Source organism: Mauremys mutica, chromosome 22 (assembly GCF_020497125.1).
Source record: "Mauremys mutica isolate MM-2020 ecotype Southern chromosome 22, ASM2049712v1, whole genome shotgun sequence".
Classification (NCBI taxonomy): Eukaryota; Metazoa; Chordata; order Testudines; family Geoemydidae; genus Mauremys; species Mauremys mutica.
In genome coordinates, this window is record NC_059093.1 from 1,700,299 (window position 1) to 1,721,747 (window position 21,449).

Sequence of the window (21,449 nt, forward strand, 5' to 3'; positions counted from 1 at the left end):
TTGCTCTCCTGAACAGCTGGTCTCCCGGCACATGTTCTCAGGCTCATTCAGTTTCTATTTTAACACTCAATGATTGATCACGTGGCTGTGTATAGAGGGCACCTGCGCTCGTGTCCCCTGCCTGCCACTGCACTTGGCCTGGACCATGTAGCAACCTCCACTTCCCACCTTTTCTCTTCCTGTGCAAATCAGTTTCCAAGAATAGCTAAGTAAGTACAGCCTGGTGATGTGCAGAACCATGGTGCCTGCTCTCTGCAGAATGCCCCCCACACACCCAGGCGGTGCAATCCCACTCCATGCCCCAGGCGAACAACGTGGCCTTGGTACCAGCTGCAATGTTCTTTGTGGTCCAACATGTGCCTTTTCTTGGACCGCTAATCATCCAACGTGCTGCTGCTTTGGTTTGAGGTGATCACCTAATTCTCCTTCCTACCCGATGGTGCATATTTCTAAAAGCCTCCTGCTTAAATCTTCCATTATTCTTTCCTCACTGCTCAGCCATAGCAGCCTGAGGTTCAGCCAGGATGAATTTCTATTGCCAGCTCCCTGAACTTTTTCTCAAACATTTCCCACCTTCCCACAGCTCCAATCAGGAGCCATCTGGGCTTTGCAAGCTGCCTCAAAATCAGCTTCCTCAAAGCCAAAAAGTTTGGTGTTAGTGAGTGTTTAACCATGTCGAATCTCTGAAATCCTGCTCACTTGGGCCCCAAGAATCAGCTTCAGTCTTATTTATCGCTCCTGCTCTGTTCTCTGAGATGAGGCCCAGCAGAGCCGCTGACTGTGTTCGTTGTTCAACAAACTGCATCAAACAGGAATTGTGCTATTGCAAGTCTCTTCCCTCCCTCCCTCCCTCTGTTTGTGCAGAGCTGTGACGCAGAATTTTCTGAGATCCTAATTAATGCATCTCTGGCCGGTACACAGCTCCTCCTTACTTCACAAACCATTCCCTGATGCACGTTCTCTAAAACCTCCAGGGCAGGCCAAGGAGCATCCGTGACTCACCTCACCTAACTACCTTCACTGTCCTCAGCTTCCATCCAAACTGCCTTCTGCTGCATCAGCAGAACAAACTGCAGACTCTGGTGAACACGTGAATGGTAGCTCCTCCCCAGCCTACAGGGATGGGTCAGCCCCTCAAATCTTCCAGGCTGGGGCCCCAGTCCAGCAGCTGAATCACCCAGACCCGAGTCCTCCCAGTGAAGGGACAATTCACACGACTATGGGGTCAGCCTGGCGTTCTATATTCAGTGAGCTATTCATGAGCTATGGTCTTTCCAAGCTCCCCAGTGAATTTGGGTTAGATCCTGAGCATGTAACTTAGGAACTGCTCCATCCTGTATCCCATCATCCATTTCAGGAATAATCATTGTTCTGTTATTGCACCTCTCATGGCCTTGGTATTTTCAAAAATCTCCTCTCCCTTCCCACCAAGGCTTTCCTCGGGAGCCAAGAAGTTTTAAGCTCCAAAGAAGCAGTGCCCTGTAAAGGAGAGTGATTCTCTAATGCAGTTGAGAGGAAGGTAATGCACCACAATAGCACAATTGCATTATCAGAGGCCCCCCGTAAGAAAGCTCTTCCTTGCTCCGGCTTGGATGTGGGCCGCAGAAGGTGAGGGCTAATGGATGCAGCTATTAGGAAGAGGTTGTTGATGTTCAGGCAATTATCCTGAAACAAACGCTCAGGGCATGAATATAGGCTCCAAAGTCTTCTCTCTGGCTTCTCTACCATCCCCTCTTTATTCTCCCACCTGCACTCTGGGCCTCGGTAGCCATGTGCTGCTATTTGTGGTTTCAGAGACTGGAAGGAAATAGTTGCTGTCCGGAGCACTGGGTGGATGCCTCCCAGTCATACACCAGAGGGATTTGCTTTGTTTATCCTGCCAATGTGGATTCAGGCATGGAGAGATCAGGGATTGCCATAGCCTGGGGTCATGGTCATCTGCAGTGACATGGGGGATACCTAGGCTCCATGTCTGGCTTGCTTCCACTGCGCTCAGGCCTGCAGAGCTCTGCTGATAATTAATTAGGAGCTTAAATTCTGGGCTGGATTTTACCCCATGGTTGTCTACTAGCTGCATGAGAGAAACATTTGAATGGCTTCTCTCATTTGCCAGGTCCCTGTTCCCTACGGGGTCCCAGCCTGTGAGGTGCTGAGGGAGGACGCCAGTGCACCACAGGAGGTGCTCAGCACCTTGCAGGGTCAGGCATTCTGTTACTGGATGCCACAGGGACAGGCATGCTGGAAAGAGCTGGTTGAGCTAGACTGAAGCCTTCCTTACGCAGAGGTTTTAATTCCATGAACCAGTTGTTCCTTTATCAGCCTTCATGCCCCTTCATCGCTGGTTTTACAGCCAGAAGGGTGTCTTAGCTCCTTTGGTCTGACCCGTAAACCCTAGGCTCTCGCATGTCACCCAGGGAGCAGGCCCTGCTCTGAGAACTTCTGCTTGACTAAAGCATCTTTGCCAGAAAGGCAGCACTCTCTATTTGAGGACAGCAGGCGCCTGAGAAGCCACCACTTTCCCAGCTAGTCTGTTCCAATGGTTATGTTCTTCAAGCAGGTGAGTGGGGCCAGTTAAAATCAGTGGATGCCCATTACCTCTCAGAATGAGAACTGAGCTGTCAGGCCGGGCCCTCCAAAACAGAGACACCCCAAACCAGTAGCCACTGTTGAACATTTTGGCTTCAGTGTATATAGGAGCAGGTGCCATTCTTAGTTCCAGATGTGGATTTTCTAGTCAAATTAATAGCACTTCCCTCCTGTTGAATGATAACTTTCCTTGCAATTACACAACCCCTATACACCTCTCTTGCACATGATCACTGTGCCAACTATACACAGAGATTCTCTCACCCACCAAGGCGTGTGTAAGCAAAACATAAACTCGGTGAGAATGCACAGTGGATTATAAAAGGTTCTAGTCAATTGCAATTTCAGGTGAGCTGATGATGCCTTGGGACTGGAGAAAACCCAAGAATCTCTTTCATGGCAGTCACAACTTTGCCAATAAAATTATGTCACTATTCCTTAACCCCCCGCCCCACCAACAATATGTGTTTGCTTAACTTGACCGAGAAACAAAGCGCCCTATGAGTGAAGGGGAATCTGATGAAACCAGACTAGAAGTAAAAGTATACACAATCACATGGGAAAAGGCCCACAGGGGTCCTCACCAAAAGCCTAGCAGGGGAGTGTTGTCTAGTGGTTACAGTAGCGCTTCTTTACCCAGCTACACACGCTTCTATCTGGCTCCTACCAGTGGTGTGAGAATGACGGGGTGTTAATTGCTTTACTATTTTAAGACGAAAGCTGCTCTAGAAACACACATTGTTTCAGTGCTGAGGAAAAGGAGCAGTGATTTCCCAGGAGGCAGCTACCCACAGTAACCCTGTAATACAGGGTCCGGTGCTTGTGTGGCTCCGCTGATGGGTGGATTCCGCACGGCTGGGCTGTGTCTCATAGACTCGATGCTGCTGGTAGCTACGGGAGAGTCTCCTTGAGCTGAAGGGGCAGGGCCCTGGGATTTGGAAGCCAGGGGCGATAAGGCAGCGGGGGGCCGGGTGGGGCCCGCTAGGCTGAGCTCGGCCCTGGGGGGGCTCCTGCCTGCAGCCGGGGAGCCACGTGTCCCTGGCACAGCGCGCACCGCACCGCAGAGCTGCAGCCGGGCCGGTTTGACGCCCGCCCCCCGGTGCTGCGGGATGCCCGGCAGGCGCCTCCCCGGCTGCAGCTCTCCGCAGCATCCTCAGCCGGCCCCTGGCAGTGCGCCCGCCCCGCCCCGCCCCCGGCCCCGCCCGGCTGCGGGCGCCGCGTCCCTCCGACTTGGCTGCGCGGAGCCCGGGCCGGATGCTGCAGCCGCTGCGGGGACCAGCCGGACTTGGGCTCGAGCCTCCTGCCCTGCCCCTTGCGCCGGCGGCCGCTTGCCCCCAGGGGCCCGGCCCAGAGGATGGCGCAGGCGGACGGGAGCGGCGCCCGGCTCGGCCGGAGCTGGCCGGCGGCGGCTCTGCTGGGTAAGCGGCTGCGAGGGGACCCGGACCCGGGCACGGGCTGGGAGCGCGTAGCCCAGGCATCGCTGTGCTGCCCCCGGGATCAGCGAGACACCTCGGGCCGAGGGCTCCGCTTTTCGGGGCTCCCCCCCCCGGGCACAGAGCGCGTCTTCTGCGCGACCCGCTTGGCGCCCCAGGCTCCGGCTCGAGGCTGGGGACTCGCCCCCCGCATGGGGGACAAGGCTGCTCTGCCCTAGGGGAGACTGCGGAGCAGAAACCGCTGCTGCAGTGCGCGGGGGCGAGGCAGGGCTTAGCTCCTGGGGCCGGTCCTAACCCGTAACTACGGGGTGACGGTTCGGTTATTCCCCGGTGACTAAGTGCCAGCCACGTCCTGCCGCTAGTCGCCCGAGTTTCTTCATTGCTGGAGCCTCAGACAGCAGCAAGGCCAAATCCGGCCGGGGGGGGAGGGGCAAGTGGGGCAATTTGCCCCAGGTCCCGGGCTCGGCAGGGACCCCCACGAGAATATACTATTCTATAGTATTGCAACTTTTTGTCTGGAAGGGGCTCCTGAAATTGCTTTGCCTCAGGCCCCCTGAATGCTCTGGGCAGCCCTGGGCCAAATTCTGCTCTTCTGGCCAAAGGAGACGGCCAGAGTCCAGTGACGGCAGCAGAGTGACTCTGGACTTGCACCCTGTCAGCGAGGGTGCCCTGTGTTGAGGGGTGGGGAAGGAACTTGCTGTTGGTAACTAGTCCAAGGGAGTTGTGTCTGGAGGCTGGAGCGCATGGTCGTCAGGGCTTGGAGACGGGCACCGGTTTGGAGCAATGGTTCACAGTGTGGCCAAAGCCAAGGGCCCCCCAAATCAGGAGACTTTTACAAAATACTAAATGTTGGGCTCTTTCTTTGATGGCTGGTTTCTCAGCCTTTCGGGAGCTCTCAGGCCACGTGTTCAGGCTTTTCTCTGCAGTCTGGAGGGCTGGAACTTACTTTTGTTCTAAAGGAAATCCGAGAGTCTCATGTAATCACAAGACTCCAGGAGCTGGTGCTTTAGGAAGAACATCAAATGTAACAAGGCTCCCGAATAAATAGAGAGAGTCAATTAATTCTGGACAGTTTGCACTATCCCACCCACTGTTGTAATGCTATGGTCCTGTATGACAGTGTGTATCTTTCTACACACTAGACCCCTCTGAGCCTCTGTTCCTATGTTACTGTAATTTAGTAGCTTTAATCATTTCTGTAAGTCCCATAAACACTGAAGTTATTGTTTCTTCCTCCTCGAAAAATATTTACATTTTAAAAGTAAACTCTATGTTTCCATGAGGAAAGATCAACCCCCAGCAAATAGCTTGCTTTGATTGCCGCTGCTCTGCAGCGAGTCGTAGGTACTCGGCATTGCACTTTCATCCATAATCTCCCAGGGCTTCACTCAGGACTGGGGCGGATGATCTCCGTTTTGCAGATGTGCAATCTGAGGCACTGAGGATAAGTGACTTGCCAAGGTCGCTCCAGGAATAGAACCCCGGCTCCCAGGCCTTTGCCCTACCTGCGTCAAATACTAATATACACGCAGTGGTGTCTCCTTTGGTGTTTTCTCTCATAGGCGCCATCATTCTCGCTTTGCTGATCTGCTAGCAGGGGGCACAGCCAGCTAACGGCTAAAATTAAATGGGGAAAATACGTGTCAGGGACTAGAGGAAACAATTGTGAGTGTTTAATGCAGCTGAGAATATTCATAGTTATGGATTTAAAAATATTTGTCAGACCTTCCTTCCCAGCAGAGGAAAGAAATGCACATCTGGGGCCCTGCTTGGAGCATAACACCCAAATCTGAGCCTGGGGGAGGTTCCGTAAAGTGCCCTGGCTACAGCCGGGGGCTAGGAGCCAAGGCACGCCGGGGTGCTGTTTTCTCTGTCCCAGCAGGCCCCACGTATGGCTGGTTCGGAGTGTCCTGGACCTGCCCAGGGGGTCGCTATCTGCGAGGCAGTTGTCCTAGTCTGGGTAGGGGGTTGTTCTTTGAACCAGGGCCGGCTCTAGGTTTTTTGTCGCCCCAAGCAAAATTTTGGCTGCCCCCCACCTCAGCCCTGGGCTCCTCCAGCGCTCCCCTGCCGCCCCAGCCCTGGGTTCTCCCCCCACCCCACCTGCACTCCCTGCTGCCCCAGCCCTGGGTTCTCTCCCCCCACCCCCACCCCCTTCCGCCCCAGCCCTGGGTTCTCCCCCCACCCCCACCTGCCCCAGCCCTGGGTTCTCCCCCCCACCCCCACCCCCTGCCGCCCCAGCCCTGGGTTCTCCCCCCACCCCCACCCCCTTCCGCCCCAGCCCTGGGCTCTCCCCGCCCCCCCGCACTCCCTGCCGCCCCAGCCCTGGGTTCTCCCCCCCACCCCACCTGCACTCCCTGCCGCCCCAGCCCTGGGTTCTCCCCCCACCCCCACCCTCACCCGCCCCAGCCCTGGGCTCTCCCCCCCACCCCACCTGCACTCCCTGCCGCCCCCGCCCTGGGCTCTCCCCCCCCACCCCACCTGCACTCCCTGCCGCCCCAGCCCTGGGTTCTCCCCCCCCACCCCACCCCCAGCCGCCCCAGCCCTGGGCTCTCCCCCCCACCCCACCTGCACTCCCTGCTGCCCCTGCCCTGGGTTCTCCCCCCCCACCCCACCTGCACTCCCTGCCGCCCCAGCCCTGGGCTCTCCCCCCCCACCCCACCTGAACTCCCTGCTGCCCCAGCCCTGGTGTCTCCCCCCACCCCCACCCGCCCCAGCCCTGGGCTCTCCCCCCCACCACACCTGCACTCCCTGCCGCCCCAGCCCTGGGTTCTCCCCCCACCCCCACCCGCCCCAGCCCTGGGCTCTCCCCCCCACCCCACCTGCACTCCCTGCCGCCCCAGCCCTGGGCTCTCTCCCCCCCCCCACACTCCCTGCTGCCCCAGCCCTGGGCTTCCCCCCGCACCACACCTGCACTCCCTGCTGCCCCAGCCCTGGGTTCTCCCCCCACCCCCACCCGCCCCAGCCCTGGGCTCTCCCCCCCACCACACCTGCACTCCCTGCTGCCCCAGCCCTGGGTTCTCCCCCCACCCCCACCCCCTTCCGCCCCAGCCCTGGGCTCTCCCCGCCCCCCGCACTCCCTACTGCCCCAGCCCTGGGCTTCCCCCCACCAGTGCTGACTCCGCCTGCTTCCCCCCCTCGCCTCCAGCTGGTCCGGCGCTGGCAGGGTCGGGATAAGCAGTGAGGCTCCTGGGCCACGCGTCAGCCCAGGGTCCCTGCAGCCGGGGCTCCTGTCTCCAGGACTGGCCAGGACCTGGGATGGCAGAGCCGGGGGACCGTCTGGCAGAGGGCTGAGGAGCCAGGGCAGGGCAGCCCCAGAGAGAGCGGAGCCCTGGAGAGTGGGACGCGGGCCCCGCACGGCAGCGCCCGGGGCACTGGTCCCCACTATGGCCCAGCTGCTGCTCCTGGCTGCCCTGCCACAGTCCCTGGGTGGCTCGGGCCGCTTCGCCCAGCCCCGGCTGTGGTGCTGGGGGGCGGCCGCCCTGTGGCACCTGCAGGCGGCCCCGTGCACCCCATGGGGCGGCCCCTAGCCCGAGTATCCTGTGCTCAGAGCCCGCCCGGCCATACGCCCGGCCATACGCAAACCGCAGCAGCCCCAGGGCACCCCCCGTGCAGGACGTGCTGCTGCCAGGGCCGGCTCTAGCTTTTGTAGCCACAAGTGCAAAAAAAAAAAAAGGCTGTCTGTGGAATGCCACCCCTGAAAATGTGCCGCCCCAAGCACCTGCTTGGTTTGCTGGTGCCTGGAGCTGGCCCTGCTTTGAACAGAGAACCTGAAAACAAGAATTTAATTGAATTTTCAGTACTTAAAACCCACTGCCTGTTGGAAAACTCCAGTGAGGGGCTTCTGGTCGGGCAAGGAGCTGTTGGTTCTCAAGATAATTTTAAATGAGTTGGAGAAATTAGAGAGAGAGGGACTGGGATTTCAAAGGAGCTTGGAGTCCAGTGAGATTTAGGTGCCTAATTCCCTTGAAAATCCCAGCCCAGATAATCCAAGGGCAGCCTCATTTTAAGAAGGAAAAACTGGCCATGTGTTGTCATAGTTAGAACACAGGCTCAGACGTTTTAAGCTGGAGTCATCTTGAGTTCTAAAACCAGGTGCTGGTTCTTTTGATCTCAGGAAGGAAATCGGACCCCTTTGTACCTCAGGCAACTCAGCCAGGCTTAAAAAAGGTTGGGGGGAGGAATCTCAGTGCAAATTGTCTGCAGCTGAGTAATTTAATTCTGCTTTTCCGTGGCTGCGGCTGTGAGGCTCATTGCACGGTCAGGTCTGGTTAGCCAGAGCCACCACCAAGCAGGACTCTGGGGCAGAGAGGGCGTGGTACCTCGATACTACAACAAAGGAAGTGCTATCAGCTCTGCTCTCCTTCAGGGACCCTCATAGACTGTCCATCTCCTGTACCTCAAAGGGGTGGTTGTGGCCACCCCCCCGCCCTCCCCCCAGCATGCTGAGGTACCTAGGAAAAGGGCTGACATGTAAAGGTTCTTTTAAGATGGCAAAGCTGGATTCTGCTCCATGCGGACTGTGATCTCTTCCCTCCTTGGTGCTGTGTGGCAGGGGGTGGAGCCCATCTAGCCTGGGGAAGGGGTTCTGTCCCAGTGAGCTGTCTGTGGGAGGGGGCCAGGTTGATTGCTGTTAGTGATAGAAGTGCTCTTCTGCAGCCCTTTCGTAAAACAACAGAGGCCTCCAGTGGCCATTTAGGTGAATCCCAGCCGCCCATTGCACTAGGCCCTCGCTGGCGGCTCCAGTCGATTTCAGGTGCTGTGCTGACCTGTCCCAGGGCTGGGTGGGTTGTTTCAGGTGCAGTGTGCTCGGGCAAGCCCAGTGCAATGCGGACGGGGTTACGTGAGGGTTGTTTTCAGTGATTAGAGCAGGCCAGGGAATGAGGAGTTAGAGCTCCTGCCTGGGTTCCAGTCCCACTTCTGCCACTGACTGTGGGGCCCCCCTGGGAACTCAGCCAAGCTGCAGGGCACGGGGAAGTTTAATGTTAGCAAAGGGCTTTGAGAGTTTTGGTTGATGGTGCTGTAGCTGGGCATTGTTATTCCATGGGAACGTGCCAGCTCTTTCCTCCCCAGGCCAGTCCAGTGGGTGTTCCCCTGACCAGTAGTTCCCTGTGGAGAAGAAATGGGACAATGCTGCAAAAACCTCGCTGCTCCTGGCTTAGTGTTTCCTGCTGCCCTGCTCGGTGTGTGTGTGTGTCAGTGTCAGTCATGCCCGGGTGGGCAGAGGATTTAAAATGCCGCCAGTGGCCAGAGCGAGCGGAGAATTCCGCTTTGTTAATGTTCTACGCCCGCTCTGCGGCGGTGGGACTAAGCGCTGTCCCCCAGTGCAGAGCAGTGGGGATTGGGCCCTGCAGCGTGTCTGAACAACCCTTCTGATGTCTCAAGCAACCACCCTTGATCTTGGCAACACGGGGCAACTCACATTTCTTGATCTCAGAGCAGCAAAGAGAAGTCTTCTAAAGCTGCTGCATTAGCAACGGAGGCAGGGGCAGAAAGGACACACGGCTACACAGGCCTCCTCTGTTTTGGTGCCTTTGATTGGTTGCTGCCACGGGACTTGGCAAAGAGCTCAGCACATGTCACAATGTAGGAATTTTTTACCTTGGTTTTAAAACGTGTTTTGTGTTTGCTCCGGTTTGCTTTGCTCGGAGGGCTTGGGCTCAAGGACGTTTTTGGAAGAAGCCAGTGACAGCCATAGCAAACAGTCACTAATTTCTGTAGATCGCGTGCGCCTGTCTGGACAGACCCTGCGAAGCAGCCCTGCCCTGCCCGTTCCCTCAGGAAGGGGAGGCCCAGCTGCACTGAGTGAGGGTGTGGGGCTGAGGGGGGTGGCTCCTCTGGAGGGAGCATCTCTGCTCAGGTGCCCCACCCCACCCCACCCCACCCCCCTGCCTCCTTGTGGGGCGCAGGCAGCACTGGACAATGCTGCGCTGAGGGTGAGGAGTTGACTGATGACCCCAGGGGAGCCTGTTGCTCCTGGAGCCTGATGGGCCAGCAATCCTGCTCCCCAGCAGCGATGGGTGGCTGGGGGGGTTGGTGAGAAGGGGCAGATCTAACCAGACAGACCCTCTCTCCCCCAGGATGGTCACAGGGAAATCGCCCTGGAGAGTCGAACTCCTCGTAAATATTCTCTGGCACTGCCACTCTCCTTTGGCTCCTCTGGGCCTGGCTGGCTCAGACCCCTCCAGGGAGCACCTAACCCCTGGGCTGCTCTCCAGTGTTAAACATGAGAACAGGTTCACCCCAGTGTCATTTATCAAAGGTCCCATAATCCCTCTGTCTGGCTTGAGGGTGGGGTTGGCCTCATGACTAATGTCTCCTTTCTCACCCTCCAGAACAGCTCCCCCTTGCGGCCCTACCCTGGTCTGGGCCATGGCCCAGATGCCAGGACACATCCAGCCTGGATTATGGGGGTGGTAGACACCTGAGCAGGACTGAGAGCTCCAGGGTGGGGAGGTGAAAGGCCAAAGTTGGGAGACGCTCCCTTCCCTGCTGAATGGTGACGCTGCTGCTGGCCAGGCTACTCGCAGTTGCCTTTTCCCAGGGCGTGGTCCTGAGGCTCTGTCCTGCTCTGTGTCCTCTAGGAAGGCAGCGCGGGGACTGGCTAGGTTAGTCTGAGGCATGTGGTGCCTCCAGGGAGCCCAATGAATGGAGCAGCAATCTCATCTCGTTACCAGGGGACTGCATGGCTGTAGCCTCTGGGCATGCCCCAGGAGATGCTGTTTCTGAATGGGAATCGGGTATTGGGCGCTGCCCCTGTGGAAACTGACGTGTCTTTGTTCTCTCTTGCCCCGGGCAGGTTTCCATCTCTTCTCCATGGCTGTCACCTTGGAGGTCTCAGTGGGGAAAAACAACCTTGTGATGGCTCTGAACGGCTCAGAAGTGCAGCTGCCCTGCATCTTCACCACCTGCATGGGCTTCAAGGACCTTGACTTCACTTGGTATTACAACAGCACTGAACTGGTGCGTGGCACGCTCTGCTCCTCGCCGGGTTTGATTGCCAGTCCTCCCGGGTCCCCCCGGCACAGAGCGGCGGCTAGCGCTTCAAACAGTATTTTGGATCCCATTTCTCCTGCTTTAGGACACCCTGCTGGCCACGGGGGATCTAGTTTGGCAATTGCCCTCTCAGAGCCCACTGCACCCTGTTGGCTGGGCACCATAACTGCCCACAGGAGACACCGCTAGGTGGAGCAGTTTCTCCCACTCGGTTTGGCCACTAAGTCACCATTTCATTTCCTGTAGGCATGTCTGTGAGCTTCGGCTCGGAAATGTCCCATTTCACTCAGGAGCAGGTCAGCACTGAGCAAAACACAGTGAATTTTCCAGCTAAACAGGCCCCTACTCGTGCTCGCCATGAGATGCCAAAGGGCCATTGGTTCTGAGAGGCGTCACCTTTCGCCCCCTGCTCGTTAGTGTGAGGCATTGCTTCCTCCTGCAGCCTTGGCCAGCTGGGAGAGGACCTTGGAGCCTGCCTCTCTGGCCAGGTATGCACAGCACTAGCTGCTGGAATGCACAGCTCCTCTGCAATGGCCTTGACGCGGCTGTGTGCGCGTATGAGACAGGCACGCTTGCGGCTGACTGCAGCTCATGGATTCCTAGGGCAGAAGGTGGCCGATGCAGCCACCTGGCAACTGAGACAGGCCGGCAGCTTTCATGGGGGCCTGTTGACTGGACTGCCCCATTCCTTGCCCCAAGCATTCAGCTGCTTCGCCCTTTCATGTGGGAGGCAGGAGGCGGTGGGTATGTGTGTGCGTGTGCAGAAACGAGGGAGGGGAAGAGTTCTGGGGCCCAACAGGCACTAAACAAAGTCGTCATTTCAGACACATGTGGCTTAATAAGGAGACGAGCCCCCCCCCAGCATTTGGCCAGATGCAGGTGAGGAGTGGGGGAGTTAACCTCGTGCTGAAGGGCAGTATGCATGGAGTATGGTTCTGCTCTGCCTCCATTAAAAGACCCCCCTCCACTCTGCTCAGCCCCTTGAGTTTCCCTGTTGATGACTGTTGCATTTCACTGGTGCATACCTAGCATGCAGGAGACATCTCGGGGGTGGGGAAGGGATGTGCTGAGAGGAATAACTGGCTTTGGGAGCCCTGGCCAAAAGCCAAGCATTTAGAGTGATTCTATCCCTAGCCCGGAGGAGACAAAATCCTTGGAAAGCAAGGGAGGGATGGAAAGAGAATTTCTCGTCCCCTGGTAACCCACGTCTACACTACAGCTGTCGCTGACCCATGGCACTGTTACAGCGTGCTTGTCCCTGACCTGGATGCGACATGGTTGCAAACTGTCATGTAGACGGGCCCCAACCCTCAGCCTTGGTAGTTCTGTGCCTGTACCACCCCTGGGTTGTGTCTGACTCAGCCGGCAGAGCTCTCAAGGCCTTCTCTTGTCTGGGGCTTGCTGAGTTTGTGGCCTGGTTGTGCTGTTTGCTTGCTCAGCATCCTGCTGCGTTCCCTCCCACTGCAGATATATCACGGGAATATAAAGAACAAAGCATCCGAGCCGACGATGCTGTACGCAGACCCTCGGGTTCGGTTAATTGGCACAACCACTGGGAAGGAAAACAACATCTCCATCTCCATGTTTGTGGACTTTGAGGACGCTGGGAAGTACACCTGCCATGTCAAGAACCCAAAGGAAATGCATGCTGAACACAATGCCACCATCATCCTCAAGGTGGTCCAGGAGAGTAAGTGTCTGCCAGGAGGAGCCCTCCCACCCTCACTCTGCTGGTGCCGATAGACAAAGGTTCCCCTGAGTGACCAGCAGGATCGGGCAAAGCTAAAACAAGATATGCTGCTAAGGGTCATACCAGGGGACTGGGACTCAGGACTGCTGGGTTCTGTTGGGTTTCCATCCGTGTAAAGGAAAGTAGAGTCTGCTCCCAGGAGTTCTAGTCTGGCTCGGGTGACCAGTGTATATTCTAGTTAGTCTTCAGCAAATGGCCGCGTCTACCTCAGAAAAGAGCCCCAGGAGAGGCACCTGTTTAGGAGAGGATCAAGGCTGGATTGGCCGAGGGGCATTGGCAGAATTGGGGGTCTTTCACTTCACACCCCTCCGCCTGCCAAGAAGTAAGGCCGACCTCACAGAGTGGGCTCTGGCTTTTAGCTCCCTTGATCTATTTTGGGTGCCTAACTTGAGACCCCTCACGCTGAGCACCCACAACCTGAGACACCTACAATCCCTCCAGGAGACGATGGCTAAGATAAAGATACGGGCCATCCCCTGTGGGCCCTGCTACAGACCAGTAGCCAGGGGCACAAGGAGGGCATTCATGGGGCAAGCTCCCTCCATGGCCTACGGTCAAGTTGAACCATGAGCTGTGCAGTTGTTGGAGAAGGCTTGGGGCAGCAGAGACTAGAGGGTGACACCCATGGCTGTTCGACTTTAAAGACCTGAACTGTTCTGTGGAGCAGAGGCAGCTGAGGGGCCCCTGCAGCTCCGGTGATGGCCGAGGGCTGAGTGTCCGTCTCCTGCTGCTCAGGGCCAGAGACACCGTGCTGGTGGGACTCTTCTGGCTGGCACCCACTAACATCTCCTCTGGTGCTCTCTCCTGCAGTGGTACCAGTGGACAACACGCTGACGCGCATCATCGTGGGAACCGTGGGCGGGCTTGTTGGCCTCCTCATCCTCATCTTTGTCATCAAGAAAATCGTCCTGCTCATCCTCAAAAAGTCTCAGGACAAGAAGTGAGTACGGATGGGCTTCCCTCTCCCAGCCCCCGCTGCGTCCGGCTGGGGGGTGCGGTGCGTAATCCTGGGCTGGGGTTGTGCTGGGTGCCGCGTCATGCGCACCACATGCATGGACGTTTGTGCTCTTTCTCCCCAGCCCAGACACCTGGGTGTTCACAAGGAGAAGGCAGGAGGCAGCATGACCCAGCAAGCTGGGCCCAGGACTGGAAACTGGGCTCTTCTGAGTTCTCTTCCCAGCTCTGCCTCTAGCTGGCTTTTCACTTCCCCATTCCCCCAGCTGTAAAACTGGGCCAGGGACACTGAGCTAACAGGTCATGGGGCCGGCACGAGGATTTGTCTAACCGGTGCAGACATGCACGGAAGCCTGCTGCTGCCCTGTGGCCGGACAGTTCCCTGTGACCTGCCTTGCCCAGTCCTATTGTTAGTGCCCGAAGCACAGGGCTTCCCTTGGACAGTGTGGCACAAACTCTGTGTTGGGGTTGTAGTCCTGAGTCCTCTGCCCAGCATGGGGAAGGCATCGGAACCCTAACCCTAGGGTGGGAAGCCCTACCCATCGGAACCCTAACCCTAGGGTGGGAAGCCCTACCCATCGGAACCCTAACCCTAGGGTGGGAAGCCCTACCCATCGGAACCCTAACCCTAGGGTGGGAAGCCCTACCCATCGGAACCCTAACCCTAGGTGGGAAGCCCTACCCATCGGAACCCTAACCCTAGGGTGGGAAGCCCTACCCATCGGAACCCTAACCCTAGGGTGGGAAGCCCTACCCATCGGAACCCTAACCCTAGGGTGGGAAGCCCTACCCATCGGAACCCTAACCCTAGGGTGGGAAGCCCTACCCATCGGAACCCTAACCCTAGGGTGGGAAGCCCTACCCATCGGAACCCTAACCCTAGGGCGGTTAGTGTGAGCCAGGGACTCCTGGCGTCTGCTGCCCACTCCCTCTGTGCCCTGCAATGTGTCACTTGACCGTGGGAATGAGAGTGCCTCTTGGCAGGCAGGGAGGATCCAGGCACTAGTGCCAGTCTAGTGTTTGGAGCCATGCCTGCACGTCTCTCCCTCCATGGCTGCAGTGGGGGGCGAGCTTCCTCCCAGCTCTGGGTGCGTACACCCCGCGGCCTGGTCTCTGACAGGTGGGGAGGGGCAGGGGGGGCCAGGTGCATGTTCAGGCCGAGGGCGGCTGCAGGCGCCAGCCACGTGCTGTTCTCTCTCCTAGGAAGGAGTGCCTCGTGAGCTCCTCTGGGGTCGACAACACTGAGAATGGTCTGGCGGGCTCCAAGGCGGAACAGAAAGCTCCACCAAAGGCATGAAGCAAACTCAGTCTGACCCACGAGGCAGCAAAACTCTAATGGCGGGGGGAGGGGAAATCTATTGTATTTTGAAACTAACCATCCTTGAGCCATCTCTGTATTACGCACAGGCCTGCTCCTCAGCCCAGACTTGGAATGCTGTGTGGCCTGGGAGCAGGCCAGCTCCATCCTCTCTGGGAGGAGGGGGGCACTCCCTGCGATGGAGCTTGAGCTGGGGTGGGTGCGTGCGTGAGAGCGGCTGGGTTGTCACACAAAGGCGACGTGAGGGCGCTGAGCAGACACGGTGCCTTGCGAAGCTGAGAGGGTGGCGGGGGGGGGGGTTGCCTGCCTGGCTCCCGGGGGTGCTAACCGCTGGGAGGAGGCTGTGCATCAGGCAGAGGGCAGCTCGTTCCTGGAGCAGAGCCCGCTGGAGCGCAAGGCTGCGTGGAACGCCAGCAGCAGAGAGAGATGCCCCTGTCCCTGCCTGAGCATGGGGCTGGCCAAGGAGGAAGGGGGCTCTGCTGCCAAGCACACTTCTGAACCAAATGCCCAGTGCCACCTTTACCAAGCCTGGCTTTAGTCTCTTTCCCTAACTGGTTAAGGTGGCAGCGGGGGCTCCTGGGACGAGCTCTCCCTCCCCTGCCACTTCCATTCCACCCCAGCAGGTGAGCTGCCCACTCGGTCAGTCTGGGCTTGTGCAGCTCGGTGGTATCGTCACCAGCCGCGGTTGGTGCCAAGGATGGAATACGCTGCGGCCAGGGGTCGCTGTAGTCACGGGGGGCTGTGTCCGTTAGTTACATACAGCAGCCATTCACCTGCTACCCTGTGTGATTGCTATGGGCCTGGATCTCTACTGCCCTGCCCCTGGTGTCCTCACTTGCACTAGTGCAAGGGGAGTGCAGAGCACTGCCAGTCCGACTTCCTTTGCACATGGCAGCACAAGGTGCAGGGGTCCTGTGTCTGGCTGCCTGGCAAACCTGCCCTGTGAGCTCCGCGTGGAAAAGCTGGGTCAATAGTAAAGTGTTGGGGGGAGTCGGGGGAAGGATTCATTCCTCTGCCTGCACTTTGTCACTAGCACTCGCCTGGCTCACGGTGAGGGCACTTGTTCTGCTCTGGGGTGTTCCCTGTCCTGCTGGCAGCAGTGCTGCTTGTGGGGGAAGGGCAGCTGGGACACTCGTGTCATTCTTGTTCTCTCCCTTCTGGAGGGTCCTTGTGACTCTGCCAAGACACCGTGGCGACGGGCGCGCACCTGGAAGGAGGCAGCTGGGGTGACAAGCTTCAGGTTTCTGACTGTCCTCCTGGGACAGAGGAAATAGTGACAAAGTGGGTCCGAGCCCACAAGCTGAGGGCAGTGGCTGCTTCTGTGTCCAGTGCTGGCTGTGCTTTTACTTTCAGAAATCTTGACTCCCCTGCCCCCTGAGCAGCGTTCAGGGGAAAGGAGTCCAGAGCCCGCGTTGGGTCCTAGCTGGGCTCTGGAGCCTGGCACGGCGATCCCCACCAGGCTGCATTAGCAATGTTCCCAAACAGCCAGGCCCACATTCTGCCGTCTGGTATGTGTGCCCAGACCCAGTGACGCCCGTGAGCTGCACGGGAGCAGCCCCTTGCTGTCCCAGAGTGACAGGGTGGTGGTGAGGATATTGTCACTCTTCCCGGTCTGGTACAACCCCCCCGGCACGGCCACTCCTTCTGGAGCACTGGAGCTTTCTGTGGAACGACCAGAGCATCCTTTCTTCTTCCCAATGCTGATTGGCTGCTGCAGCCCCATGCTCTCACTGGGTGTGCTGGTGCAGAACTGGTGCCACGCTTTGTGACATCTGCCCCGGGAGGTTTTGTCTCCCACACGTGCTGGTGAGGTACCAAACACGTCCTCTCCCCGAGCCGTCTGTCACCCCAGTCCCAGCTGCACTGACAGTCCCTTTGGGGCTCAGCCATCTCCCGGAGCTCTGCCCTATGACGCTGGTCACGTCTCCACCAAACACAGCCTTGTCTCATCCCAGGGAACACAGGGCTTTACCAAAGAGTTGCCGTGTTGCTTGGTAACACCCGCAGTGCTGGGAATATTTTTGTTTTAGCAGCGAGCGCCTTATGGGCCTGGGTGCTGCCTGCCTGTCCCTGCAGTGCTGCAGAACCAAGCAGAGCTGCAGGTACTTTGCATTGTTCAGCCCCACGGGGGTAGGGAGCACCAGATTGTAAAGAACAGGTTTGCACATCCCTGCCACGTCCAGGTGCTTTGTGCCATAGGGAGCAGCATGAATGGAGCTGGGGATTGTACGAAGCACCGTATCTTCCGAAGGAGCCAATCCAGGCGGACTGGGGAATCCTTCCGGAATTTGTTTAAATAGCACCAGCCCCGCAGGGGATTTTCCTGCCAGCGGAAGTTGGGGGGATGTGCTGGGAAGTGCACCTCATGGAACGGAACCAGGCGGGGGAACCCCGAGAGAAGCCAGCGTGGCTGCCGTGTCCTTGGAGAGGAGCTGGGGGCGCTGGTTGCCTGGGGGCTTTGGCTGCGAGAGGGCTGTGTATTAACGAGGAACTCCAGCGATGGGACTGGAGAGCCCGGGAGGCCAATGCTAGGTGAGGACAGCCTTGAGCGATGCAGGACGCCCACCGAAGTCTTTCTCTTGATGTCGCTGGGCTTCGGGTCAGTGCCTCAGTGGCCATGATCATGAGAGTTAGTGCTGCAGAAAATGAAAACGTCCAATCGCGGGGAGAGTGGCCAGAGGCTGGCTGGGGACGAGGCCGTGGCTCCAGACTGACGTGCTGGCGTGTGTAAACCCGGGCCGCGAGATGATTGCTGTAGGGCACTGGGCCTGGTTCTCCTGCTTTACGCTGGTTTCAGTGGAGTCACTCCTGATGCCCAGGAAGTGAGTGATGGGGTGTGAAAGGCCAGAGAACTGGTGCCCGTGACTGCTGGTGAATGGGTCTGCCTCCCTTCTCACGTGTACACCTGCCTGCCCCACCAGGCGCTTCCTTCAGGGGAGATTGGGAAATGGGTGGGCGCGGTTCACACCGAATGCTACATTTCCTTTGTGTTGCAGACCTCTCAGCTGCCTGTCTCATTTATGTGGCTGTAAATCAGGAGTAACGCCACGGGAGTCAGTGGAGTAAGCCCAGTGTAAACCTGGTGTACGTGGGAGAAGAACTGGGCCCAAAGTTCTGTCCCTGCTCCCGTTGCCCCAGTTGCGAGGGGCTGCTCAGGCAGCAGGACAGAGGCCGGGGAGAGGGGCTGCTGGAACGCAGCTTCAGACAGCAAAGCGAGTGGGGAAGGCGGCAGCTTGGGGAGTGAGAGCAGATGATGGAGCTACATTTCTAGGCTGCATGTTTAAACCCGGTGAGCTGTGGTGGTTGTCAGTGGCGCCTGTGAGTCGTGAGTTTCAGCCCCATCCCCGACGGACTGAGGTCCGCATCCAAGTCTGCACCAACTGCTTGAGTCTGTAGAGAGAACCAGGCAGCGGAGTTCCTAGCTCCGCCTTAGGGGCAGGGTGGAGCACGACACCGAGGCTAAGTTCACATGCAGGATTTCTGAGGGCGTTCAGCCAGGAACTACCCCAGGGTGGGGTGGGATTGCCTGTTTTTATGCTGTGGAAGTGCCGCATGGCTCCTTGTGTTCTGCGCTGTGGACATGCTTAGGCATCTTCCCAGGCCGTGCCCCACAGCCACGAAAAGACGAGGTTGTCAAAGTTGCTGCCTCTGCCCAATGGCAGAAGAGACCACCGTGAAATGCATCTGAACAAAGGTGTTGTGTAGGCCTGTGAGCAGGGCCCGTGCTCTGTGCTGCCTGCCTGCGCTCATGCCAGGCGGAGCAGCCTGGAATACACGCCTTGACTTCACTGGCTCACCCTGTCCTGTGTCCTGCTGTGGCTGATGTACATTCAGTTGCTCTCCCCACTGCATGGCATGTACCTGGCCGGTTTTCTAGGGAAAAGTTGCCGTATTTTTTCCATCAGTTCCGGTTTTAGTCTTTAAAGCTTGGCGCTTACAGTAACAGACATGGAAGAAGCTGACCTACCCAAAGCTTTAATTAGTTACGCAAATCATTTGTATAATGGATTTAAATGGGAAAAACGGCTCATTCGGTTTCCCTTTCACTTAAGAAAGAATGTGGAGCTCCATTCGCTATGCAGGGTATGGTCTAGTCATGGTTAGAGGACTTGGATTCAGGACTCAGGTTCTGTTCCTGGTTCTGCTGCTGATTCACTGTGTGACCTCAGGCAAGTCGCTTTGCTGCTCTGTGCCTCAGTTTCCCCATCTGTAAAATGGGGATAATAATACTGACATACCTCACAGGTGAGTACCATTTGTAAAGTGCTTTGAAATCCTTGGATGACAAGTGCTATAGACGGGCACAGTGTCATTAGGCGAGAGCTACTTGGAAGGGTAGAAACTGATCAGGTGAAACATACATGTTGTATTTCACTGTCAATGTGGAAATCGGATTTCTCTCTGGACACTTACACCTTCTGTTGGTACAGCTGGCGAGACCTGAGAGACCTTTTCAGTTCTGTTCTGTTTGTGACTTTGTCCACACTCTAGAGTCAGCCTGGCTGATTCATGGCTGATCGATGGCGCGTCCTGTCTCATGCTCTAGCCTGATGACAGGAAGCTGCCATGCACACTGTTCCCCAGTCCTGCAAAGAGGCTCCTCTCAGTAACAGCAGCAGCAATATTGACACTGAAGAGAGAGCAGGCAGGTGTTCAGGGAGAGGTGCCAGGGACATGACGGAGTCTGCCAGGGACATTGCAGTGATGGGTGGCCACACAAACCCTGAGACAGAACCAGGAGGGGGAGCAGAGACAGGCCTGAGATAGTTGGGGTTGTTCTCTGACTTTAAACCCTTGAGTACATGGGGAGCTAGAAAATCCTTCTCCATATAAACGAAAGGGATTAAAAACAGCCCCAGACATGCTATTCCCAGGTGCTGTAGCTGAAAATGGAAATTTAAAAAATTCTCCATCTAAAATAATTCTAGTTGACTGTGACCCTTTTAATGTGATTTGTTGTTTGAATGTCACAGGCGAACTTCTTCATTACTCGTGTGGGCTGTATCTTTGCCTTTGTTCATGAGGCTAAGGAACTAAACTCTGCTGTTCTCCCCTGTAGGAATCCGAGCTGGGTCTTGGCTTTTCAGGAGCGGGGTGGGGGTGGGAGCGAGAACAGCTTTCCGGCTTTGTAATGGAATGGGAGCCCGTTCTGGAGGTAAGAACATTGAACTGCAGGGGACTCTTTGGGAGTCGGTTTCTGACCCAGCCTGACCCAGCTAATGAACAGGCTTGCCAAAGCAGTGCAGGGGGGTTACTGGAGAAGAGGGGGATGTGGTGAACCTCATCTGCAGACAGGAGTATGATGGCCATTTGAATCCGAGCGTGATTGACACGGCGTCCCACCTGCCTGCTTGTAACTGTGCTCAAGTCTGCAAACACCTGCAGGAGCTGCTGGAATAGAGGAACCCCAAGAAGCACCCTGTGCTGGTGCGTCTGTGGCTGTGCCTTTCAAGAGGGGAGTGATTCGCGGCTGTGCTGCACCTGCCCTAGTTGCTTACACCAGGGCACAGACCTTCACAAGGTGCAGGGCAAAGGTGACGTGATCTGGAAGGGTAGGCTTTGTGGCGGACAGGCTTGTCCACCGGTTAGAGTAGGCAGCTAGGACTCCTGGGTTCTGTTCCCAGCGCTGCTGCTGCTGCGTCTCTTTGGGTAAACATGGGCAAATCATTTGAATCTCTCTGTGCTTCAGTTTCCCCATCTATAAAATGGGGCTGATAACACTGACCTGTCTCAGGGGTTGTTTGTAAAGTGCTCTAAGATCCTTGGATGAAAGGTGCTGTATAAATGCAAAGTATTATTAATGTATCATCATCGCTCATGACGTTTTAGACCAAAAGACATAAAATCTTCCAGTTGCCCCATGAAATCCCCAATCCAGCCTTTGTGAAGAACTTCCATAGACAAGTAAAGTTTGGGGAGGAAAATATTTTTTTTTAAGTATTATTTTTAGCTGTCATAACCTGTTAGTCTTTTTTAGAAGTGGTATCTGGACATTGTTTCACTTACCACATGATATGCAATGCCGTTCTATGCATGGATTATTCCTCGGACTTGAGTAGAGAAAACATAACAATCAATTTTTGAGATACATTTCTGTACCTGTATGGATTTAGATATGCTGTACAATGAGCATGCTTAGAAGGTTCCACTGGCTTGAAAAATTCAACCAATTCTTGAGCTATTCCCTCTCTTTAAAATGGGGTGTCCCACTAGAACCTTTCAAACAGAGGGGATGTTAAGGATGAGTGTATACTGTAGACACACACATGTATATGTGTATATAAATACATATAGTATATAGTTGTAAATAAACTCAGAATGTAGAGGAACATTCTGTCTGTTGCCTTTAAAACACATTTTGCACTATAGAATTTTATTTAGCTTTGCCTTGAATGAAATAAAAGTTTGTTTAATA

The 21,449-nt window shown here is 56.5% G+C and overlaps 1 protein-coding gene across 1 annotated transcript; it reads left to right on the forward strand.

The window, feature by feature from the left end:
- The first annotated feature begins 3,860 nt into the window (after window positions 1-3,860).
- SCN4B (sodium voltage-gated channel beta subunit 4) lies at window positions 3,861-21,449 on the forward strand. Its single transcript, XM_044997292.1, has 5 exons — window positions 3,861-4,004; window positions 10,816-10,979; window positions 12,480-12,702; window positions 13,573-13,702; window positions 14,920-21,449. The coding sequence occupies exons 1-5, from the start codon at window positions 3,941-3,943 to the stop codon at window positions 15,011-15,013; spliced, it is 675 nt and encodes a 224-aa protein (XP_044853227.1). The 5' UTR covers window positions 3,861-3,940; the 3' UTR covers window positions 15,014-21,449.